General features: G+C 39.6%; 1 protein-coding gene across 3 annotated transcripts in view; it reads right to left on the bottom strand.

The window, feature by feature from the left end:
- Nucleotides 1-18,015, bottom strand: part of LOC101470427 (gamma-aminobutyric acid receptor subunit pi) — a 74,826-nt gene extending 56,811 nt beyond the window's left edge. The window contains exons 1-2 of one of the 3 annotated variants that reach the window (XM_004554557.4): nt 17,692-18,012; nt 4,503-4,592 (exon numbers count right to left, since the gene is read on the bottom strand). In XM_004554557.4, the coding sequence (XP_004554614.1) occupies nt 4,503-4,555 (53 nt within the window). In that variant the 5' untranslated portion in view covers nt 4,556-4,592; nt 17,692-18,012. Of the gene's footprint in view, nt 1-4,502; nt 4,593-16,989; nt 17,075-17,691 lie in introns of those variants that run through there. The other 2 variants (XM_012920009.3, XM_076891912.1) reach the window with 2 other exon arrangements.
- Nucleotides 18,016-19,811: the final 1,796 nt, after the last annotated feature.

The raw sequence follows: 19,811 nt of genomic DNA on the forward strand, positions 1-19,811 counted from the left end.
CAGTTCATCTTGTAATCGTAAGGTTGCCGGTTCGAGCCCCGGCTCCGACAGTCTTGGTCGTTGTGTCCTTGGGCAAGACACTTAACCCGTTCCCTACTGGTGGTGGTCAGAGGGTCCGGTGGCACCAGTGTCCAGCAGCCTCGCCTCTGTCAGTGTGCCCCAAGGTGGCTGTGGCTACAATGTAGCTTGCCATCACCAGTGTGTGAATGTGTGGATGACTGAATATGTAAAGCGCTTTGGGGTCCTTAGGGACTAAGTAAAGTGCTATACAAATACAGGCCATTTAGCTAGCACTACAGAAGAGGTGTGAGCATAAAGGAAGTTTTTTTAACCATCAGGTAATTTCAAATGTAGCGTTTCTATCAGCAAACACAAACACACAGACTGTTTGAGTGCAGTTTGTCGCACAGTGTGTTGTTAGTCTAAGATCCAGCTGCTGTATTTCCAGTGTGTTATTTAATATTATTTAATAATTATTTAATAATTGTGTTATTTAAATGTTGCAAGAAAATATACAGTAGTTGGATGGAATAAAGAGATTAGATTGCTGTACTGTGACGAATATATAATAAAGCACTGCGTCGGACTGGTGCATAGTGGCTTTAGTACTTACGGATAGATTAATTCACTGAATTCAACTTTTATACCAGCTGTAGGTCTAGTATGAGACAATATACAGTATACTACTAGTGTAGGAAATGGAAGCCAGCCAAGACAGCTTGTGAAATTGTTGACATGTTGTTCATTAAGTTTTGTAAATCCACAAAGAGCAGCAGGTCAGCTGATCACAGCCTGTACACTATAAAGTCTACTGGAGCTCACGCTAGGAATTTTGGAGTTGGGATTCTTTTCCCCACACTGAGCCACTGCAACTGTACTTAGGGTTGCTCCATCTCACCTTACCCCTAGCATCCTCTTTACATCAGTGAATCATCTCTGAGGCCTTCCTCTTCAGCATCCTGTGTCCAATATATGCACTATCCCTCCTCTGCACATGTCCAAACCATCTCAGGGTTCCAACTTTGTCTCCAAGCTGCTCAACCTGAGCTGCCCCTCTGATATACTCATTTCTAATCCTGTCCATTTTAGTCACTCCTGGTAAAACATCTTGTCACTTTCTTCCTCCCTTCACCTCTGCCACCTTCTGTTCTGCCTCCTGTGTTTTTGTCAGTGCCACTATCTACAAACCATCATAGCAGGACTTACTACCATCCTTCATCTAAATCCATTTCACTCTTGCCACTATCCTTCTGTCACAAATCACCCCTGACACTTGTTTCCACCCGCTCCACCCTGCACACTTTTCTTCACCTCTCATGTCCAACAACATTGCTCTGGATGGTTAACCCCAGTTATTTAAACTCATTAACCTTCAATATTTCTGCTTCTACGTTTCCTTTTGCACCTGCCTCGCATGCATTCTGATTTTCATTATTCTTTCCACTGCATACCTCCACCTCTCCAGGCTTTCTCCCACCTGCTCCCTACTTGCATTACAGATCACATCATCTGCTTACACCTTAGTCCTTAGAGACTCCTGCCAGACCTCATCTGCCAGCCTGTCCATCACCACTGCAAACAAGAAGATGCTCAAAGCTGATCCCTGATGTAATCCCAGCCCCACCTTAAAGCCATCTGTCACTGGTACTGCACACCTCACCACTGTCATCATACATGTCCTACGCCAACCTCATATACTTCTCAGCCACTCCTGACTCATATATACATGATCACAGATCCTCTTTTGGCACCCTATCATATACATTGAAGCTCCTTCTGACCTCCCCTGTACTTCTCCATCAACATTTTCAAAACAAAGATCACATCTGTAGCGCTCATTCTCTGGCATGAAGCCATACTGCCGCTCAGTCATCGTCACCTCTGTTCCTTTCACCTACATGTCCATTGAAATCACCTCCAATTGCCACTCTTTCCCCCCTGGGGACACTCTCTACACTTCACCTAACTTCCTCCAAAATTCCTCTTTCTCTTCTAACTGACATCCAACCTGTTGGGCATACATACTGCCAGCATTTAACATCACCCCTTCGATTTCCAGCTTCAAACTCGTGATCCTGTCTGACACTCTCCACCTCCACAACACTGTTTATATACTCTTTCTGCAAGATCCCTCCTACTCCATTTCTCTTTTTATCTACACCATGGTAGAACAGCTTCGATCCACCTCGAGTGCTCCTGGCCTTGCTTCCTTTTCCACATCCCCTGCACACATTATTTCTACTTTCCTTTTTGCCATAATACCAGCCTCCTCTCTCCGTTTACCAGTTATATTACTACTATACTACATTAAAAATCACTACTCTCATTTCCACATCTGCTTTTCCTTTTCTCCCGCTGCCTCCTAACACGTCTTCACTCTTTCCTATTCTTTTTGTCTTAAGCCAACAGTAGCACAGTTTCCAGTTTCCAGTGGTGTCTCACCATCCCATTCACAACCCCCAGAGAGGAGAGTAGAGGGGGTCCACAGTCCAGCTGTTGAAATGCAGGATGAGTGAAGTGGATTCAAGAAACTCTTTCTTTGACATCGACTGTATCAATATCGAAGTGTATAGATGAATATAGGTTCCTCCTTTTCATGTAAACCGAACGGGCTTATTCTTATTCTGAGAGTCTCTCAAGACTTTTACTTGCAGATTCCAGCAGGCTACCATTAACTATAGAGATCATTTGGTCAAATTGTGAATCAATCAGCCTCATTGCTGTGAATGTGTAAATGTTGCAATGCCAACTGTGCATAACGCTGCATGATTAATGCGCAGATACTGCCAGAAAAAGTAATGATTATAAGAACCATTGATAAGCTCATTTCTGCGCATATCAGCCGGCACCCACCAAGGCTTAAAATGAAGCCACTGTGGAAATGCCATCTTAAAAGGCCAAACTTAAACTAAGAAACTAGTGATGTGTGATACCACTGATTTCTTTTCTCATCCAATACCAAGTACATTTCAGCTTTGAATCAGCAATACTGATCCGATACCGATACTTTGTAGAAAAACTTAATGTGTTTGGAAAATCATACTAAAAAGTAGTGTGCATCACCATAGTGTATGCTAATCTCACCCTAGCAGTACCTGTCCCTCTCCTCCTCAAGTCATCACCAAATTCTGTGTTATAATTGACTTTTGTTTGTTTTTCACAAGATTTGTGGCCTTGCAAACCATGTCTTGGCTGTTTGTGGAGCTGAAATAGCTCCACACATGACTCCACGAGTGAGCGAGCCATTTATACAGCCGTATTTTGTACCACTATGACAGGCAGAAGAATCCGATCTGCACACCACTAAACCGACATATTTACAACCTGGAAGAGTTATTTTAGTATCAGTTGGTAATTTCCCTCTTCATAAAAACAGGGTGGAGACTGACATGTAGCCAGCAGCTGTCTGCTAGGCCTCACTTCTGTTGAGTTATTGAACTGGACCTCTCAACCTGCGTTCTGATGATGTTGGATCATTTTGGTGAGTGAAATTCTACTATTGTTCTAGTGTGTTACTTGAAATGAATTAGCAGGTATCTGTATGTGCATGTGCAGAGCTCATAGTACCTTATTAAAAAGAAGTTTGTTTGCTAGCATTAGCTTACACTAGCATTAGCTTATAACTTAGCACTTTGACTACTCTTACAAATACACAAATAAATAAACATAGTATGCTAACAATCCAAATCCAGTCAGTGATTTCAGCATAGTCAAGTCAATAAAATCAAAATCAAAAAAAAAAAAAAAATCTTTTATATACAGTCTATGACATAGGCTTGTCATTGGCTCTTTATGGTTAGATAGGTTATGTAGAAAGCTGGACTTCACTTCCAGGTATACTGGGATTTCTAAAGTGAAAAGTGCCTTCGTGTTCTTATAGTATAAAGCTGATTTATTTTCTTTTGTGTGCACCATTTATGACTTTTGAGCAGACTTATATTTTTAATATAAATGTATATTTTAGAAGTGCTTAATAAATGAGGCCCTTAGGTGGCAGGAACCTGCCACAACACAAAAATCCCATAGCTTTTTGTGAAAAGAAGTGCTGCACTATACAGAGCATATCTTATAGCTGTTTTCAGTATGAGCCAGAGGGTTTGTCTTATCTAGAATGTGCATAGTGCACTCTATAATTTGAGAATAAACTGCAAGAAGAGCAGAGGCTTTGGTTCCCAACAGCATACAAATGTGCACCAAAGCATCCCATCATTCTCACCATACGACCTCTGCAGGGATTTTAACACCAATTGCATCCATGTGGTGCTGGATGCTGCCTCATCGATTCTGCTCAGCAGTGTCATCAGTGTAGGCATGGAGTTTCAATGCTTTTTGCCTGATGCATGAAGAGTTGTTATTGAGTATTGATGGTTTACACAAAAATGATGCGACTAAGTATCTCCTCCTGAGCTCATTGACTACAAAGCTTTGGTGTTGTTAGAAATTAGAATCTGACATGGCTGATGACTTTGCGGCTGTAGATCCCAGTGGTTGTCCTTTCTTACCTGCTAATGAGGAGTACAGTGAACACGGTTCCTCCAGATACAGAGAGAGCCATGGCTGCTGGAGGAGTGAAGATGCCAAGTGGAGTTTATCTGGAAAAGGGGCACACAATGGAGAATAACATGCCGTTTAATGGGATGCAAGTAATGATAGCAGTCAGGAAATATAGATTGTGCTGTGCTTTGAAGACCAAACAGTTTTATGCATTTCAACGAGGATGCAGGGCAGGACTTGTGCAGGATCAGTGACTTCTGGAGCTTTGCTTTCCAGCTGGCAGGCAGCACAGAGGGGCACATGTGTGGCCCCTTTTTCCTGTTCCAAGTGTTTAAAGTCTGAGGTTCCAAAAATACATATTTTCTCTTTACTCACATGATTTTTATCACCCAGGTAACGGTGGTTTCTCTGTGCCACTTGGTTATCTTTAATAGATTCCCTCAAACACTGAAATGTAAGACACTCTTTCCTGATGTATTTCTAAATCACACAGTAGTGAATAACTGTGCTGGTCTGCCTTAGGGATATTCTCTTGGCAGCATAATGGCCTCCTGTTAATGATTTCACCTCACCTCCAAGTCTGGCACTGAGCTTGGGTGAAAAGTAATAAAGCAATTTCCAATGTCCTCTCATTTCTTATATCCTCCTGCACTCCCTCTCTCTCTCTTTTAAGATAAAAGCGCACAGAAACCCTTCAGAGACCAGAAAAAACCGAGACCCAACGTGCCATAGATGGCAAGTTGGTCTAAGGAAATATTTAATGTAAAGTTGAAAGCAAACTTCTGTGGCTATGGTGTTAAAAGTGTCTTTACTTTGGTCCAAGCTTGAACTACAGTAAATCCTGTTGATGGTAACATTACATTTTTAGGTAAGCGATTGCATAGCAGAGGGTACACAGTTCTAAAGCAGGTAAGAAATGCCTCAATCCCAACAGGCTTTACAGTGAAACATGTATAATGCATACACAGTAAGGGAATACTACATGAATATATGAAACTGGGAATCCAGAGATACATTATTGAGGACTAGGTTTCTCCTATTCTCTGCGCACATAGTGACACTGAGGACATGTGTACTTATTCAGCCATTTTGGTCATAAATGCAGAAAGAATGGTGAAGACACAGTATGGCCGACTTCCTGTCTCTGCTCTCGATGACACGACTGAAGCTGACAGAAATGCAGTGAAGTTTAAAATTCTCTCTCACTTCTTTCCATTATGACTCATACATAAGTCTGGTCTGTTGATGTAAAAATGCATGTGCTCTGAAGTGGGCATACATATATTTTTAGAACTTAAATCTTCTTTCTTGTCTTTGCACGCAGTTAAACTATCTTGCAATATTAAACTGAGATTTGATTGTCATTGTGATGATTAAAACAAGTTCGATTTTTGCTTTAAAATGACTAAAAGCGCGTTGTCCAACGTTTTTATCTGTTCACATTTATTTATTCAGGAGGAAGCTGTAAAACTTTGTGAAAGTTCAATACGAGTCAACGAGTCAGTGAAGCTCACTTCTGTCTGATACCCGTGAACTTTTCTGTTGGTAAGAGCTGCTGTTTTTGTTGCTGTTAGCAACTGTTAGCTGCTGTTCGTGAAACCTTCTTGGAAGTGGATCGAGTATTGTTGAACTCTTATCAAATAAAGTCTCATATGATGTGAAAATATATTCAAGCTGCTTCTCAGCCATTAGCTGGCATAATAATAGCTTATAACCAGCTGTTGTTGTTTAACCAGCTTATTGTCAGCTGTGTGAAAACATATCTAATTTGCTGACAATGAGTAATAGCATAGAATAGAATAGAATTCAACTTTATTGTCATTGCACATGTCACAGGTACAGGGCAACGAAATGCAGTTTGCATCCATCCAGAAGTGCTTTAGTGATATAGATATATTACAATATATATTAGCAATAATATAGATATGTAAGTATATTACAGAAATGGGTCGATTACGGTATGTAATATGTACACGGTATGAAGTATGTTATGAATATGCTATAACTATAAGTATGTACAGGCTGTGAGCACAAGCTATGTACAGGCTATGAACAGGATATAAATATGAAAAAAATAGAATAATATTGTGTGTAATTATGTTTATGCACATTTTCATGTGTAACATGAGGTGTACTTCATATGCAGACTATCTCTAGCCACACACACACAGAATGGCAGTCCATCTGTATTCAAGATGACGGGACAAACCGGTGCTGCTCCTGTGTATTTTTAATGGATTAACTCGAAGTTCATGAGAATGCATCAATTTGTTGAAAAACATAATTGCATACCAATCAAAGTATATTTATGATTAAAACATTTTTTCTATTAAAGAACAAAAAAATGACAGAAAAATTCTGTTAACTTTCCCCCTATTTCCAGTCCAGAACTGTAAAGGTGCTTTTTACACCTATCCCCTACTATTCCCGTTCAGCATTCAATGTTTTTTGGTTTCTGATTCTGACAGACTGCCATTTATCCAAGTTCTATCGCAGATGAACAATAAATACACAGAAATATACACAATAGGGTCATAAAGTAAAAGATTAAATAGTAGAATCACTTGTTTTTGTTTTGTCACCAGGTGTAGAGTAGCTGGATTCGTCTGTTACTGTCTGCAGATATATTTTTGATGTCTTGGTTGTATTTATTTACAGAGCACCAGTGCAGTACAATATTACAGAAAAAACCTAATGATCCCCTATGAGCAAGCATTATGAAGGGAGGGTAGGAAAGAAGAACTTCTTTTCAAGGTAAGAGATCTCTGGTAAAACAGGGCTCAGGGAGGGATAGCCATCTGCCTCGAGCTGGTTTTCATATTTTATAGTTATATGTTATGCATGTGTCATGGCTTAAGGGCTAAATTATCACATTCTGTTCTGGTCTATCTCTATCTCTCTCCCATATATTAGTAGGTTAAACATTATCTTAATTTACCAATTATTTTAATGTAATGATTTTTTTTCTATATGTGGTAGTTATGAAACACCATTCAATAATAATAAAGTCAAATCATTTCAGTTTTTATTTATGCTAAAAGAAAAATAATACGTAGATATATGAGTGTCTCGGTTTTGGACCAGTGTACTGTTACACAGCAATAAACAATATATACATTACTGCAAATCAAACTAAGTTACTGCCCATTAGAGTTTGTGGACTTAGTGGGAGAGTAATTTCAACATAATAGAAGACTGAAATACAAAATTATACCCACTCACCTGACAGCAGTTCAGCCTGTACCTTAGAGTACTTTACTGTACCCTGGAAAGCTATTCAGCCAACCAGGAATACCTATTTGAAACCTGTTTGCAGTGAACTCTATAAAAATAGGACTGTTTCAAAAGAGGATCACTTCAAGTTGTTTTAAGAAGCGCTTCCATTTGATGTACTCTTTGGAAAGGATACAAGTACAGATACGTGTGTTAAAAAAAATCCAGTAAAAGTGTTGATCAATTTCTTTACTCAAGTAAAAGTGAAAAAGTACAGGCTCTGAAATGCACTCAAAGTAAAAAGTAGCTCCCTGAAGGACAATTCTACCATCCATTTTTATGCACAGGTAACTGGACCTTCTGCTATATTAATATGACACAAAAATGTATTTATATAAATTATGACATCACACATTTAAATCTGCAGTTTATCAGGTATCACTGAGCAGTCATTACCTTTAAATTTAACCTCTCTTCTTCCTTTCCTGTCCTGTCTTTCTCCATCTCTGAGTGCAGTTACCTCTCTTTTGTTTCTCTGCCTGAGTAACACAGCAGCTGTAACTACACACGATGGGTTTGTGTGTGTGCTGATGTTTGTTGAGATGATAGAAATGTTGTTGAAACGTTATGTCGTGAAGAAACATAAAAAATAAGTAAAGTACAGATAGCTGAAAATTCTACTTAAGTACAGTAACAAAGCATTTGTAGTTACTTCCCACCTCTGGATGCTGGTGCTACTGTTGGTGCAGCAGCACCGACAGTTAACGTGTCAGCTAATTTGAGAGGATTCTATTATTAGTTTGTTTTTTATTGTTTTCTCTCAGCTTTTCAGCTCCACCTTTTAGCCACTTCTTCCTCACTAAACTTTTTCCAAAAGGTGCGGGCGGTTGAGTTAAGAGGTCTGATTTGGGTAATCCAGTGTCAGTAATTAAAATGGGCCGCTGTAAGTGCTTGTACAGAAGCCCTTCAAGACGGCTCATTGCCCCAAAGTGCGTCGTTACATCTTGAAAATGCCAGATTACCAGTCCAGCCCTGACTACAAAGAAATACAAAAGAGCTTTAGCCAAAGGGAAGAAATTTGGATTTATAAATTATAGGTCAGTAAATGAAATCATTTTCTTGTCTGATTTTGACTGAATTTGTCCAGGTTTGTGGACGAGTCCTCTTGCTGGTGGCGTTTTAATTCAATTCATTCACATTTCATTTCTTTAAATAACCAAACAACAACAACAGGTGATGACCTTGTAAGGTAAAGGGCCTACAGTAGAAATGACCTTTATAAACAGGGGTGCACATAAGGTGCGCATTTGCTGTCAAAATAAAAGACACGCACCAGATAAGAAGTTGCAACACACTTTTGCATACATAAGCTTTTCTGGAGGAGGACAGACATTTGTTTAGAACTCTTAAAGGTGTCGAAGAAGCAAGCTCCTTTAAGCAATTACTTGGTGTTCCTCCACCTTCAAAGAAATGTCAGAAGGAGTCCGAACCGCAAAAGAAGTGCGTATTCTCGGAAAAGAGGTTGCAGGAGGTGAGCTGGCTTCAAACAAATGATGAATGCACAGAGTTGTGGTGCAGAATATGCCGTGAAAATCCCACTCTATATGTACGCAAACGTTGCAACTTCTTATCTGGTACGCGTCTTTTATTTTGACAGCGAATGACCACTTATGTGCACCCCTGTTTATAAAGACCCTTTACTGGTAAAAAAAAAAACAAAAAAAAAAAACCTCACATCCTGTGTGGAAGTTGAAGGTGGATTTACCTCTATTGGTGAAACACCTATAGAAAAGAATTCAATATGTTCATGGACGCCTGTCTTGTCCCTGATGAAGGCTTCGGATGAACACGTTGGACTTATAGGTTAAATATAGTTATGTCATGAGAATAAAGGCATTTTAAATATATATGAAAAGAGAGTGCCTTGGAGGTTTTGAATATTTCAGCTTACAATAAAAGGATAATCACATTATTATATAAAAGATTTAAAAATGTTACAAAATAGCTTTTTTGCTGTAGAAATGACTGTGGTTTAATGTAATGACATCATTTCTAATCATCTAACAATATGAGGATCATTCCCTATTACCAGAACAGATTTAAGAATTACAATAAATGAATGTCAGATTTTCAACAGCAGTCATGTCAAATGTTTATACTTGTGTATCATGAAATGTTTCTGAGATTTACTTTGTCTGTGGCTCTACACACACACTTACTCAGTGAGGAGAAGTATTGGGTCAGACAGAAAATGATAAGACTGCAGAATGATTTGTTTTGGTTTTCTCAGCAGGTGTATTTGGACTCATCTGTCACTGTCTGGGGATAACTTTTTTATCTTTGGGCAAATGTAAACAAATGACACAACACTGTCAGACAGGCTGTTTGTAGTCTTATTTCACAGCAACAACACAGTACAAAACCTCGTACCAAAACACATACAGATGTGGAACTGTGAACATACAGGGCTGCCACTTTAAGTACTAAAGATCTCCCTACCTGTTATTTTAAGAGACAAGACAATGAGTTCTTGATGTCTTAAGTTAGGTAGACCTGGCCCCACATCTCAAATCAGTTATGGCAATTCTTCAGCCTGTTTGTCCGTCAGACTGGTCTGACATCGGCCTTAACTCAGTCACTACAAAAAGGATACCCTAACGTGGGATGATGGGTAACAGCTTCCCAAAGTGATGCCTGTCTTTCATCTCTGACTCCAACTGTTTGCAATTTGATTTTGAGCCGACTTGAAAAGGGCAGCAGCAAATAAAGAAGATAAGTCAGGCAGAACTGAGTCACTTTATCTAATTCAAGGGTTTTCTCTCCTTTGTTGCTCTTCAAGGTACTTATTCCAGGCATAGTGAATGAGTCAATAGCATGTCAACCTTTGTGGCCTCCAAGCGGTTAGTCTATACCGAATTCTCCTCTTCCTCCAGTTATTCACATTTATATCCTTCAAAGCTGTGATTTAGTGAATCATGGCAGTGTTGCTTCTTCTAATTTTACATTTTGCTTCACCTCGTTGTTGCACTAAATTGCAATAAATATCAAAGTTGCAAGAGTATAAAAGAGTCACTAACTGGTATAAATAATGTTGCACTAACTAGTCGTCACTTTCTTGTTCACTGTGGATGGAGCAAATGCTACACGTGCATCAAAACAAGAAAGCTGGCTCACAAAACTTAACTATAAGTGTGTGAAGCACGTGATGGTGTTGGTTGAGAATTAAAAATCTACGCCAACAAGGTAGTCTATCCTATCAGATATCTTTAAACGGCAAACTGATTACTCACTCTTATTCACTGTGGACCGTTCTGCAAGCACTCTCTATGTGAATAGCCAATTTTGGTACAGTGCCATTATTAGGATGTGAGCAGGCTTTGTGTTTATTGTGTTTATTGTATGTGTATCACACTTCAAGACACCCACAGAAAGTTCTTCAAAAAAGAGGAAGGCAGCGCAGCAGACGGCAGTTTCTAGGTTGGGACTATAATGACTGAAAGCTCAATAAGTTGATTTAGGATGTATTGAAGTGTACTTGATGATCTAAAAGCTTTCGGAAATGTAGTGAGCATGACAACTATACAAAAAGCTAAGCACAGCAGCAAGCGTATTAAAATCACTTCTGTGCTTTAGTAGGAGACAGTGAGAAGAACTGATACGACTGATTTTTACTGTCACATGTCAAATTTTTCATAGCGCACTGCTCTATATAGGAAATCCCACTTTTTAATTCTTGCAGTGCTCTTCACATTATTGAGGAAACTTACCAACAATTCATTTAATAAAATACATTTTACTGGTTGTTCACTGCATCAGTGGACTGGGTTAGGGTTAAGGTCAGGGTCATGAATGTACAACTTTAACTGTGTGGTGACAGGCATTTCTACTCATTACTGCATCTACAACATTAATTAGCACGGTATTTCTTTAGTGCTCTGGTGGGACAAGCTGTTGACAGGGAAGCTGTAATGTCTTGTTTAACTTTGGTCAAGAACAGCAGGATTGTGACCTCTTTATGAGCTTTGAAAACTGGGGCAAAGACACTAAGCATTTGAAGTAACTATTATAAAACTTGACTGGTTACTGGTTATCAAGGGGGTTGCTAAGTCCAAAGACAATAAACAATGTAGCCATGTACCTTTTTACTATGACGATTCAGACTCTTTTCCTATAAAAAGACCAATATACACAGTAAAAATAAAGTCGTGGGCTATGTTAAGTTACATGGATATATATTTCCTTATTCTCCATTTTATTTTACACAGTGCAGTAACCAGTATAAAAATTCTGAAAAAATAACTTGATTTCATTCCCCTAAAAAATGATGGAGAGTATGTGTACCGTACAGGGTTATAAAATTAAAAAGTCATGCTGTGTTTATGCTCCTTTTTTGTCACTGGCTGTTTTATGTGTTGACATGTATCCAAATAACTCAATTCATTACACCTGTCAATGCTAATTACACATAGAAATCAATAAAAGTCAATGTTTTATATACATTTTGCACAGTGTCCCAACATTTTTGAAACCAGGGTTGTAGGAAATTTGTAATAATTTCCAATATACAATCACACTTGCTCCTCTAGCTATTTATTAAGACACATTAAAAATAAAATACATGCTTATGCATTTTCCAAGAATCCCATTTGTAGCTTAAGCACATGTGTTTTATAAATCTCAGACCTGCTTAAGCACCTGGGTACAGCACCTGCTTTGCAATTTCATATGACAGAGCAAGTTGGGGTTCATGCAGGAATAGCAATGTACCAGAAGAAAACAAACCAAGTTTTTAGAAGACAAGTTCACAGAAGCTGCAGAGAAGGTTATAGCCAGGCACATTTTTCATTTCAGTATGAGTCGCTGCTGAAAAAAGCAGGACAAAATGCCCAAACTGCAAAGTTCATCACAGGTTCAGACAGATATACATCTCAACCTGCAATAACCATACATATATTTGCTAAGAAATACAAAAAGGTCAAAAATCTTCATGAATTTGGCAGCTTAAGAGCACCTTAAGTTGCCAATAGGCAGTACCCTAGAGATCAAGGACTTCTGCTTTATCTCTACAACAACAGCTTTCAAGATGATACATAAGATTAGGTGCAAAAAAGAGAACATTTAAAGTCAAATGTATGTAAAACTGCTCCAACATGAATCCAATGTGCTGGGCACGTCAAGCTCTTACGTTACGACTCTAGAAACAAACGTCTAATAAAGAGTGTGCTGTCCTCACACAGACTCCAGCTCCATGTTTTTCAGAGCCTCACTTTTTAAAATCAGATTCCACAAGTACATTAAAACAAAAATAGCTCTAAAAGAATCGCTAATGTCTGAGTGATGGAGCAGAGTGATAAAACATTTCACTGTGTGGTGGAACAGTTTCATCTCTCATCAAAGTGTCTTAGTGATGTTGTCACTGTAGGTTATTTAAGGTGCCTACCACAATTTAACTAACATCTTTCATTACATAAAAAGGGACTTCTGACCTCCTTAAAGATATTCCCTCAGTCTCATTTTCTCCTCTGTCTATTTCAAATGCAGAAAGGCAATGTCGCAGAGAAACATTAGGGACTTTGGACTTTATCCAGGTGGAAGCTTCTCCTCCCCCCTTTCATCTGCAGGTTTAGAAGTTTTGACTTCTACTTCTCATCATACAGTAGAGGTCTCTTGTGTCCTTAAATCTGCATTATTATTAGGCTGAGCTAGCAACATTGCTGCTTAAACACACACTATGGAGAGAAATGTGCAGGCTTGGAAATACAGCAGTGATGACAGAGGTGTGGATGATGAGGAAGAGTGGGAAGAGACGATGAAGTCATTAAAAATGGAAGTTGATGTTGAACAAAAACGTGATAAATAATGTGTGGTTTAAACTTGTATGATCATCATTAAAAAAAATGAAAAAGAATATTTGAATAAGTACGAAACCAAAATGTAGTACACCAATCGTATACATGGGCATAAGCAATTAGGTATTCATAAACAGTTAGGCTAAGTTTGGTTTCCAGCCAGTGACTGAGTAACACCATCTTTAGTCCATAAACAGAACAAGTGGAGAGATATCCAACCGTTAATGATAGAGGTCTTCACCAAAAACATGCTATACACTCAAAAAATACAAAGTGCTGTTCAATATACGTTCAACAACTACTTTATTATGTACACCCATCCAACTGATGCAAATAGCTGATCAACTAATCACATGGAATCAACTCAGTGCATTTAACAAGTAGACATGCTGATCCAGGTTGTACAGAGAACGGTCTGAAAAAGAGAAAATATCTCGTGTGTGGCAGTTTTATGAGCAAAAAAGCCTTGCTGATGTCAGAGGTCACAGAACAATGGTCAGATTGCTTTAAGTTCATAGGAAGGCAAAGTAACTTAATAACAACAATCAGAAAAGCTTCTCTGAATGCAGAACATACTGTATCAAACTTTGAAGCAGCAGAAGACCACACCAGGTGCAACTCCTGTCAGCTAAGGACAGCTAAAATGCTGCTAATGCCTGCTCTGATATGCTACTGGTGGTGTTATGGTGTGGGGGATATTTTCTTAGCACACTTTAAAGCCCTTACGTCCAGCTGAGCATTGTTGATATGACACAGCCTACCTGAGTATCACATATATCAAAGCTCAAATCATCTCAAACTGGTTTCTCGAACATGACAGTGAGTTCGCTGCCCTAAAATCACCTCCAAATTTGCTAGATGCAATGCAATAGAGCACCTTTGGGACATGGTGGGATGGGGGAGTCATGTCATGGATGTGCAGCCAACAAATCTCCAGCAACTAGTGACTGAAGGTTAACGAGGGTCCGAGCCAGCACTAGCAAGGGGTACCTAATAAAATGTGAGGTGAGTGTGTATTGCTAAAAGTGTTTTTGGAAAGAGAACCAGCAATGAAGCTATATGAAAAAAACCTATATGAACTGATTTGGAAATACTGAAATCTAACTATAAAAACTCATAAAACTTCCTTCCCAGAACTAAACTTTTGAGATAAAATTAAATACAAAATGTTTTCTTCTGATGAAAAGAAGAAGAGCTTTCAAACGCCTCTGCCTGCATTCACAAAATTAAAACAAACAAAATTAAATAAGATGTTTTTCAAAAGAACACCATCCACTTTCAGCACAATATACTAGTACACAAAGACCATACATATATGTACATACTTTCATTAGTACACTGCATATGAATTTCACCGCCTGATTAATCATAGTGGTGAGGTGAGCACTTACTGCAGAGTATCTGTGATTTCTGCACTGAGCAGATAAGCAGCAGCGAGAGGATGGATGACACTGGTGCCTCTAATGCACATAGTAAATCCATCAATAGAAAAAGTGACAATTTAACACATAGAAAACACCAGAACGTGTGATTTTAGTCTGCAAATCCTGAAAAACATGTCAGTGCTAGCTATTAGCTACCTAGCGAGTAATCACGTACTGCTTCCACTGGCTAAAAACTGGTTGGTGGCCCCTCCCTTTCCACTACATAACCAATATAGCAAACACTGAGGGCGTGTTTCACACTTCATTTCTTTGCCATTGTGAGTACACCACCCTGGTACTCCTAAGGCACTTCATGTAGTCGTACTTGATAGAGCGGCTGCACTTATGCACTCATAATAGGAGCTGAAAGTATGTGAGTACACAATTTAAAACAGAGCCACTGTCCACACTGTATCAAGTACATCTGTAGGTAATATAATCCCTAATGCTGATGGTAGAATGTATGAGCTGTTTTTTAAAAAACAAAAATCTTTTCTTCAAAGTTAAAATCAGACTTAAGACTCTCAGTTGTGTTTAGTAAATTGTATATTCTACATCCTCTATCAACTCGTGTCTTTTGTGCTTCTTTTACAGCAGGCTCCTGAGATAAGTGTTTAAAAGTTCATTTGAAGGATGAGCTGTTTTAAAGAATATATTTCAGAATGCAGGTACCTGCAGACAACCTTCGGCTGACGTTGAGCACAGAGAGCAATGGATTAAATCTAAGATATGCCAACAAGTAATAATGAGCTGGACTCTGTCACAGTCCACTGAAACGTGCTGCGTGCTGGAGAGCTTCTGCTCTACCCAGACCCCACCTCTGGTGTTTACTCCTGTTTCTATCAAGTGTAGACAAAGAAAACCCTGAAGGAAAGAAACCAACTGATCTGACGACTCATCGAGACAATGTGACAGCACAAGAATACCAGAGTGACGCACGCCATGAAAGTCTATTGTAGTACTAATGACATTACTTATGACACACGATGACACAAAGCAAACTCCCATAAGACGAGAACCAGAGAGTGGCACAGCTGCGGTGCAAACGAACCTGGAAAATCTAAAGTGTTGCTTTGAATTCAGTGCCAAAAAAAGGAGGAAAAAAGAAAAAATGGGATCATCGGGTCTGCACCTGGTATGAGAGATGTACTCCAAATGATTGAGATGAATCACAGCACGCCAGTTGCAGTAATGCTCTCATTTAGCTTGCTAGAGCACAGAAAGAAGTCAATAATCAGGTAAAAGAAAAAACTAGAGGCCGGGGGAAATCAATACAGAGAAAGAGAACTGAAAACAAAAACCCTGCTGTCACATGCTCAATAAGGCACATCAGCTCCAGCACTTCAAACTGCTGTTTTGAGACTGCAGTTTAAAAAAAAATCATCCAAGTTGTCCATCTGAGAGGGAATGAAAATACCACTTCACTGCTCTGGAGTTTTGTTGATAACAGAGAGCCTTTCCATTATCTCTACACAAGTCTGTTTATGTAAATCTCATTCCTCTCTCATTCCCTTCCCTGCCTTGCTGTGATGGCCGGCCTTCAACGTGAGTGCTGAATCTAAAAGGCAGCTGGCAGTTTATAGACAAAGAAAATAAAATAAATAAATAAAAATACCAATTAAGTGTGCCGTACAATCTGTGCTTGTTCCTCTGATTACAGGCATTATCACTGTGGTAAATATAGTTTGAGAAATTAAGAGGCGGACTCGAGGAAACTCACCATAAGGCTTCATGGAGCATTAGCATGATTTTAATTACAGTTTTTATCGCAGTGGAATCATATCATTGCTGGAAGCTTTTTTCTTTTTCTTTTTTTTTTTTGACTTGACAGCTTAAGTGTTTCTGTCTAACAGAAGGCTGTTGGCTAAGGACTGGCCAAATTAGACACCCCTTTCGATAAGATGTGTCTAATGTGCGTCCGGGATATGGATGTACACTGTGGCTGATAAATTCTTACCATTTCTATTTACCAGCATCTCTCTCTTTATTTAAGGACACAGTTACATTACCTGAGGTGTCTGTTATTCATTCATGTTTCTGGCCCTTCACCTTCTTGTCACTGTGATAACTTCAACTCATTTGGCTGTTGAGCTTGATTACAGTTTGTTCTATTAATAAAAAACAGAACACAATTAAAGGGGGGAGGGGGGTAAATAAACAAACAAAAAAAATCAATGAACGATTAAGAGGTTCGTGTGGTTAAACAAAAACTTGTTAACCTCTCAACCCTCATCCACATCAAGGAAGAGAATCCTTTGCGCACTGGTGCACCAGGAGCGCATACAGACGGAATTAATTTAAAGCGCCAGAATTTAGGAAGGAGACGCACACACGCCCAGAGGCGCACGAATATAGACGCGCGCACACACACACTCACACACAAATACACAGGCAGCCCATATTTTTGGCTGTTAACTAACATTGTTGGAGATAAGCGTGGAATCGATGAAATTTCTTTATAGTTTAAGATATCATCTGAGCGTAAAGAGGTCGCTCGGCACATCAAAGTTTAAATCGTCAGCATACTTTGGTGCTCAGCCTGTCTTTTATTCGGCGCGCTCCATTCAGAGGTGCGCTGGTGAGGGGAAAAAACGCACGGAACGAAACAAGAGACGTCACCCGAAATGCAGGCGAGACAAAGATTTTTTTTTTTTTTAAACCACAACATTTTAAGGAAAAGAAACACAAAAATTGTTCAGCTCGAACTTTACCTGCACCTGCCGATGGCCGCGAGCATTTCACGCATGTCCGCGCATCCTGGGAATAAGGGTCCGCAATGGTCGAGTTTCCCCTCAGACTGGCGTTGCTGTAACAGCGACTTCCATCCAGATTTCTTTCTTTTCTTTTCTTTTTTTTTTAAAGACAACACCTGCTGATCCGCGCGTACATATGCCCGCACAAACAACTGGTAGTGCTCTGTCAGCGGATTCCCAACTATGGGCTGGACGCGCTGCTGCGCAATGACGCACGCCAAGAACTCGCAGCTGATTTGGAGTCTCCAAAGATGCCCAAGATGAATCCCAGAAGACCTGTCGTGATGCTGTCGGCTGTGCGTTGCCCTTCATGTAGTGTATGAAGGGGAGGCGATATTGTATGGCTCAACTAAAACACTGAATGCTTTGTGGGGTTTTTTGTTTGTTTGTTTTGCTTTTTTGCTATGACGTGACACAAGATTAACTCCAGGCATTTATAGATCGTTGAAAAAAGATCATAGCCCAAAAATGGAACTGGCACACTGTATGCACAATTTCAGATATAGTTCTATTTCTGTTGTGGCACTTTGAGGAAATCGTGCGACAATAACAGTGTCAGTGTGTGTTAAGCGCTTCAGCAGCATGTGCAGCCGTTACTATTTCTAATCAGCTTCTGGCAAAGGAAATGAGCTCTTGTCGGAATTTAGGATGGAAGGCTGGCAGGCTGCAAGTGAAGATGGAGGAGGTTGTCCCAAGGTGTTGGCCTCTCATGGATGGAGCTGGAAAACCACCCCGCAGGCTGCAACTCTTTGCTTAGCGTGGGTGTCCCAGGAGCACTTCCATCCACAACACCCCAAGGGGAGTGAGGGGTGGTCAGTCAGGCAGCAACTGATCCGATTTTAGCCCACATGTGTGCCATTACTGTTGAACTTCGGCCAGTGTTTGGTAGAGCAGCGTGCCATAGCAGTAGGAAAAAGACCACCATCAAAGCGTTAGAGGGTTAAGCCCCTCTGTTGGCAAACAGCCATTCAGCTGAAGCAAAAGCAGGACGGTGAATCCCTTCCATCTGTGGCTGTATCGTTGGCTTCCACCTCCAGGGAGACTGATCTCTAACTAGACAACATGATACATTCATGTATTTATTCAATTGTTTTGCTAGTGGTATAGGGGGTACTTTTGACTCAACAGTGGATTCATTTTGAATAATTACATTTTTATGTTTAAACACTACAAAAAAATGTTGTTTTTTATAGCGTGTATTCTTCTAATGGATGTCACTAACACCACTCACCTCACTGTTAAACACAAACAGTCCAAGGTCTTAATACAGTAACACCGAGACAACTGAATCAGTACCATGGACAGCACCTACACATGAAACAATGCAGACTTGTTCTGCTCTATATTTACTCGATATTGGCATGCACTGAAAAAAAAAAACCCTATATTTTTAACCACTTAGATAGAACAGGAAGTCTATTCAGGAAGTTAATGGGAAAGTGTCACTGTGAACCAGAAGTCAGGAACATGGAGCACATCTGATAGTGAAACAAAGGGACACACCTGGTTAACCTCCATTATCGTACGTTCAAATATGAAATTCATGTTGTATTCAACACAACTTCAAACAAGCAACTGAGGCCGTAAAAATATCAGCAAAGCATTTGCTAAAGTCATAGAGCAAGGATCGTGAAAGCTGTTTTCTCATAGATGTGTATACAAGCATAGGTTTTTTGGTTTGCTAGTTTGTTTTGCATGTAGAGTCACCACTGCTGGCAAGTAAAAATAATTTGTGTAATACACTTGTCTATTGGCTTTATAAGCTTGCAGTTAGCAAAGCAGAGGAGCCAAACATGCAAATGACCCACGCCTTTTTTCACATCTTGGCTCATGTGATGACTTACATGATTAATATTAGATCAGTGACCCTCAGGACAACCTCCAAAAAGGGGATAACCCTTTGGAGGCTGATGTGTTAAATACCTGGGACTGTCCACCTGTTGTTTTTAGATATGAAGAAACTTTGAGAAGTGAAACATCTTCACTAACCTAAAGAAGTTCAGTTGCCTTCTTTATTTCAAGCTCTGAAGTCTACAGTGAGCTGGATGACGGAGAACCGACACAGACAATCCAAAAGA

Source organism: Maylandia zebra, linkage group LG13 (assembly GCF_041146795.1).
Source record: "Maylandia zebra isolate NMK-2024a linkage group LG13, Mzebra_GT3a, whole genome shotgun sequence".
NCBI classification, from domain to species: Eukaryota; Metazoa; Chordata; class Actinopteri; order Cichliformes; family Cichlidae; genus Maylandia; species Maylandia zebra.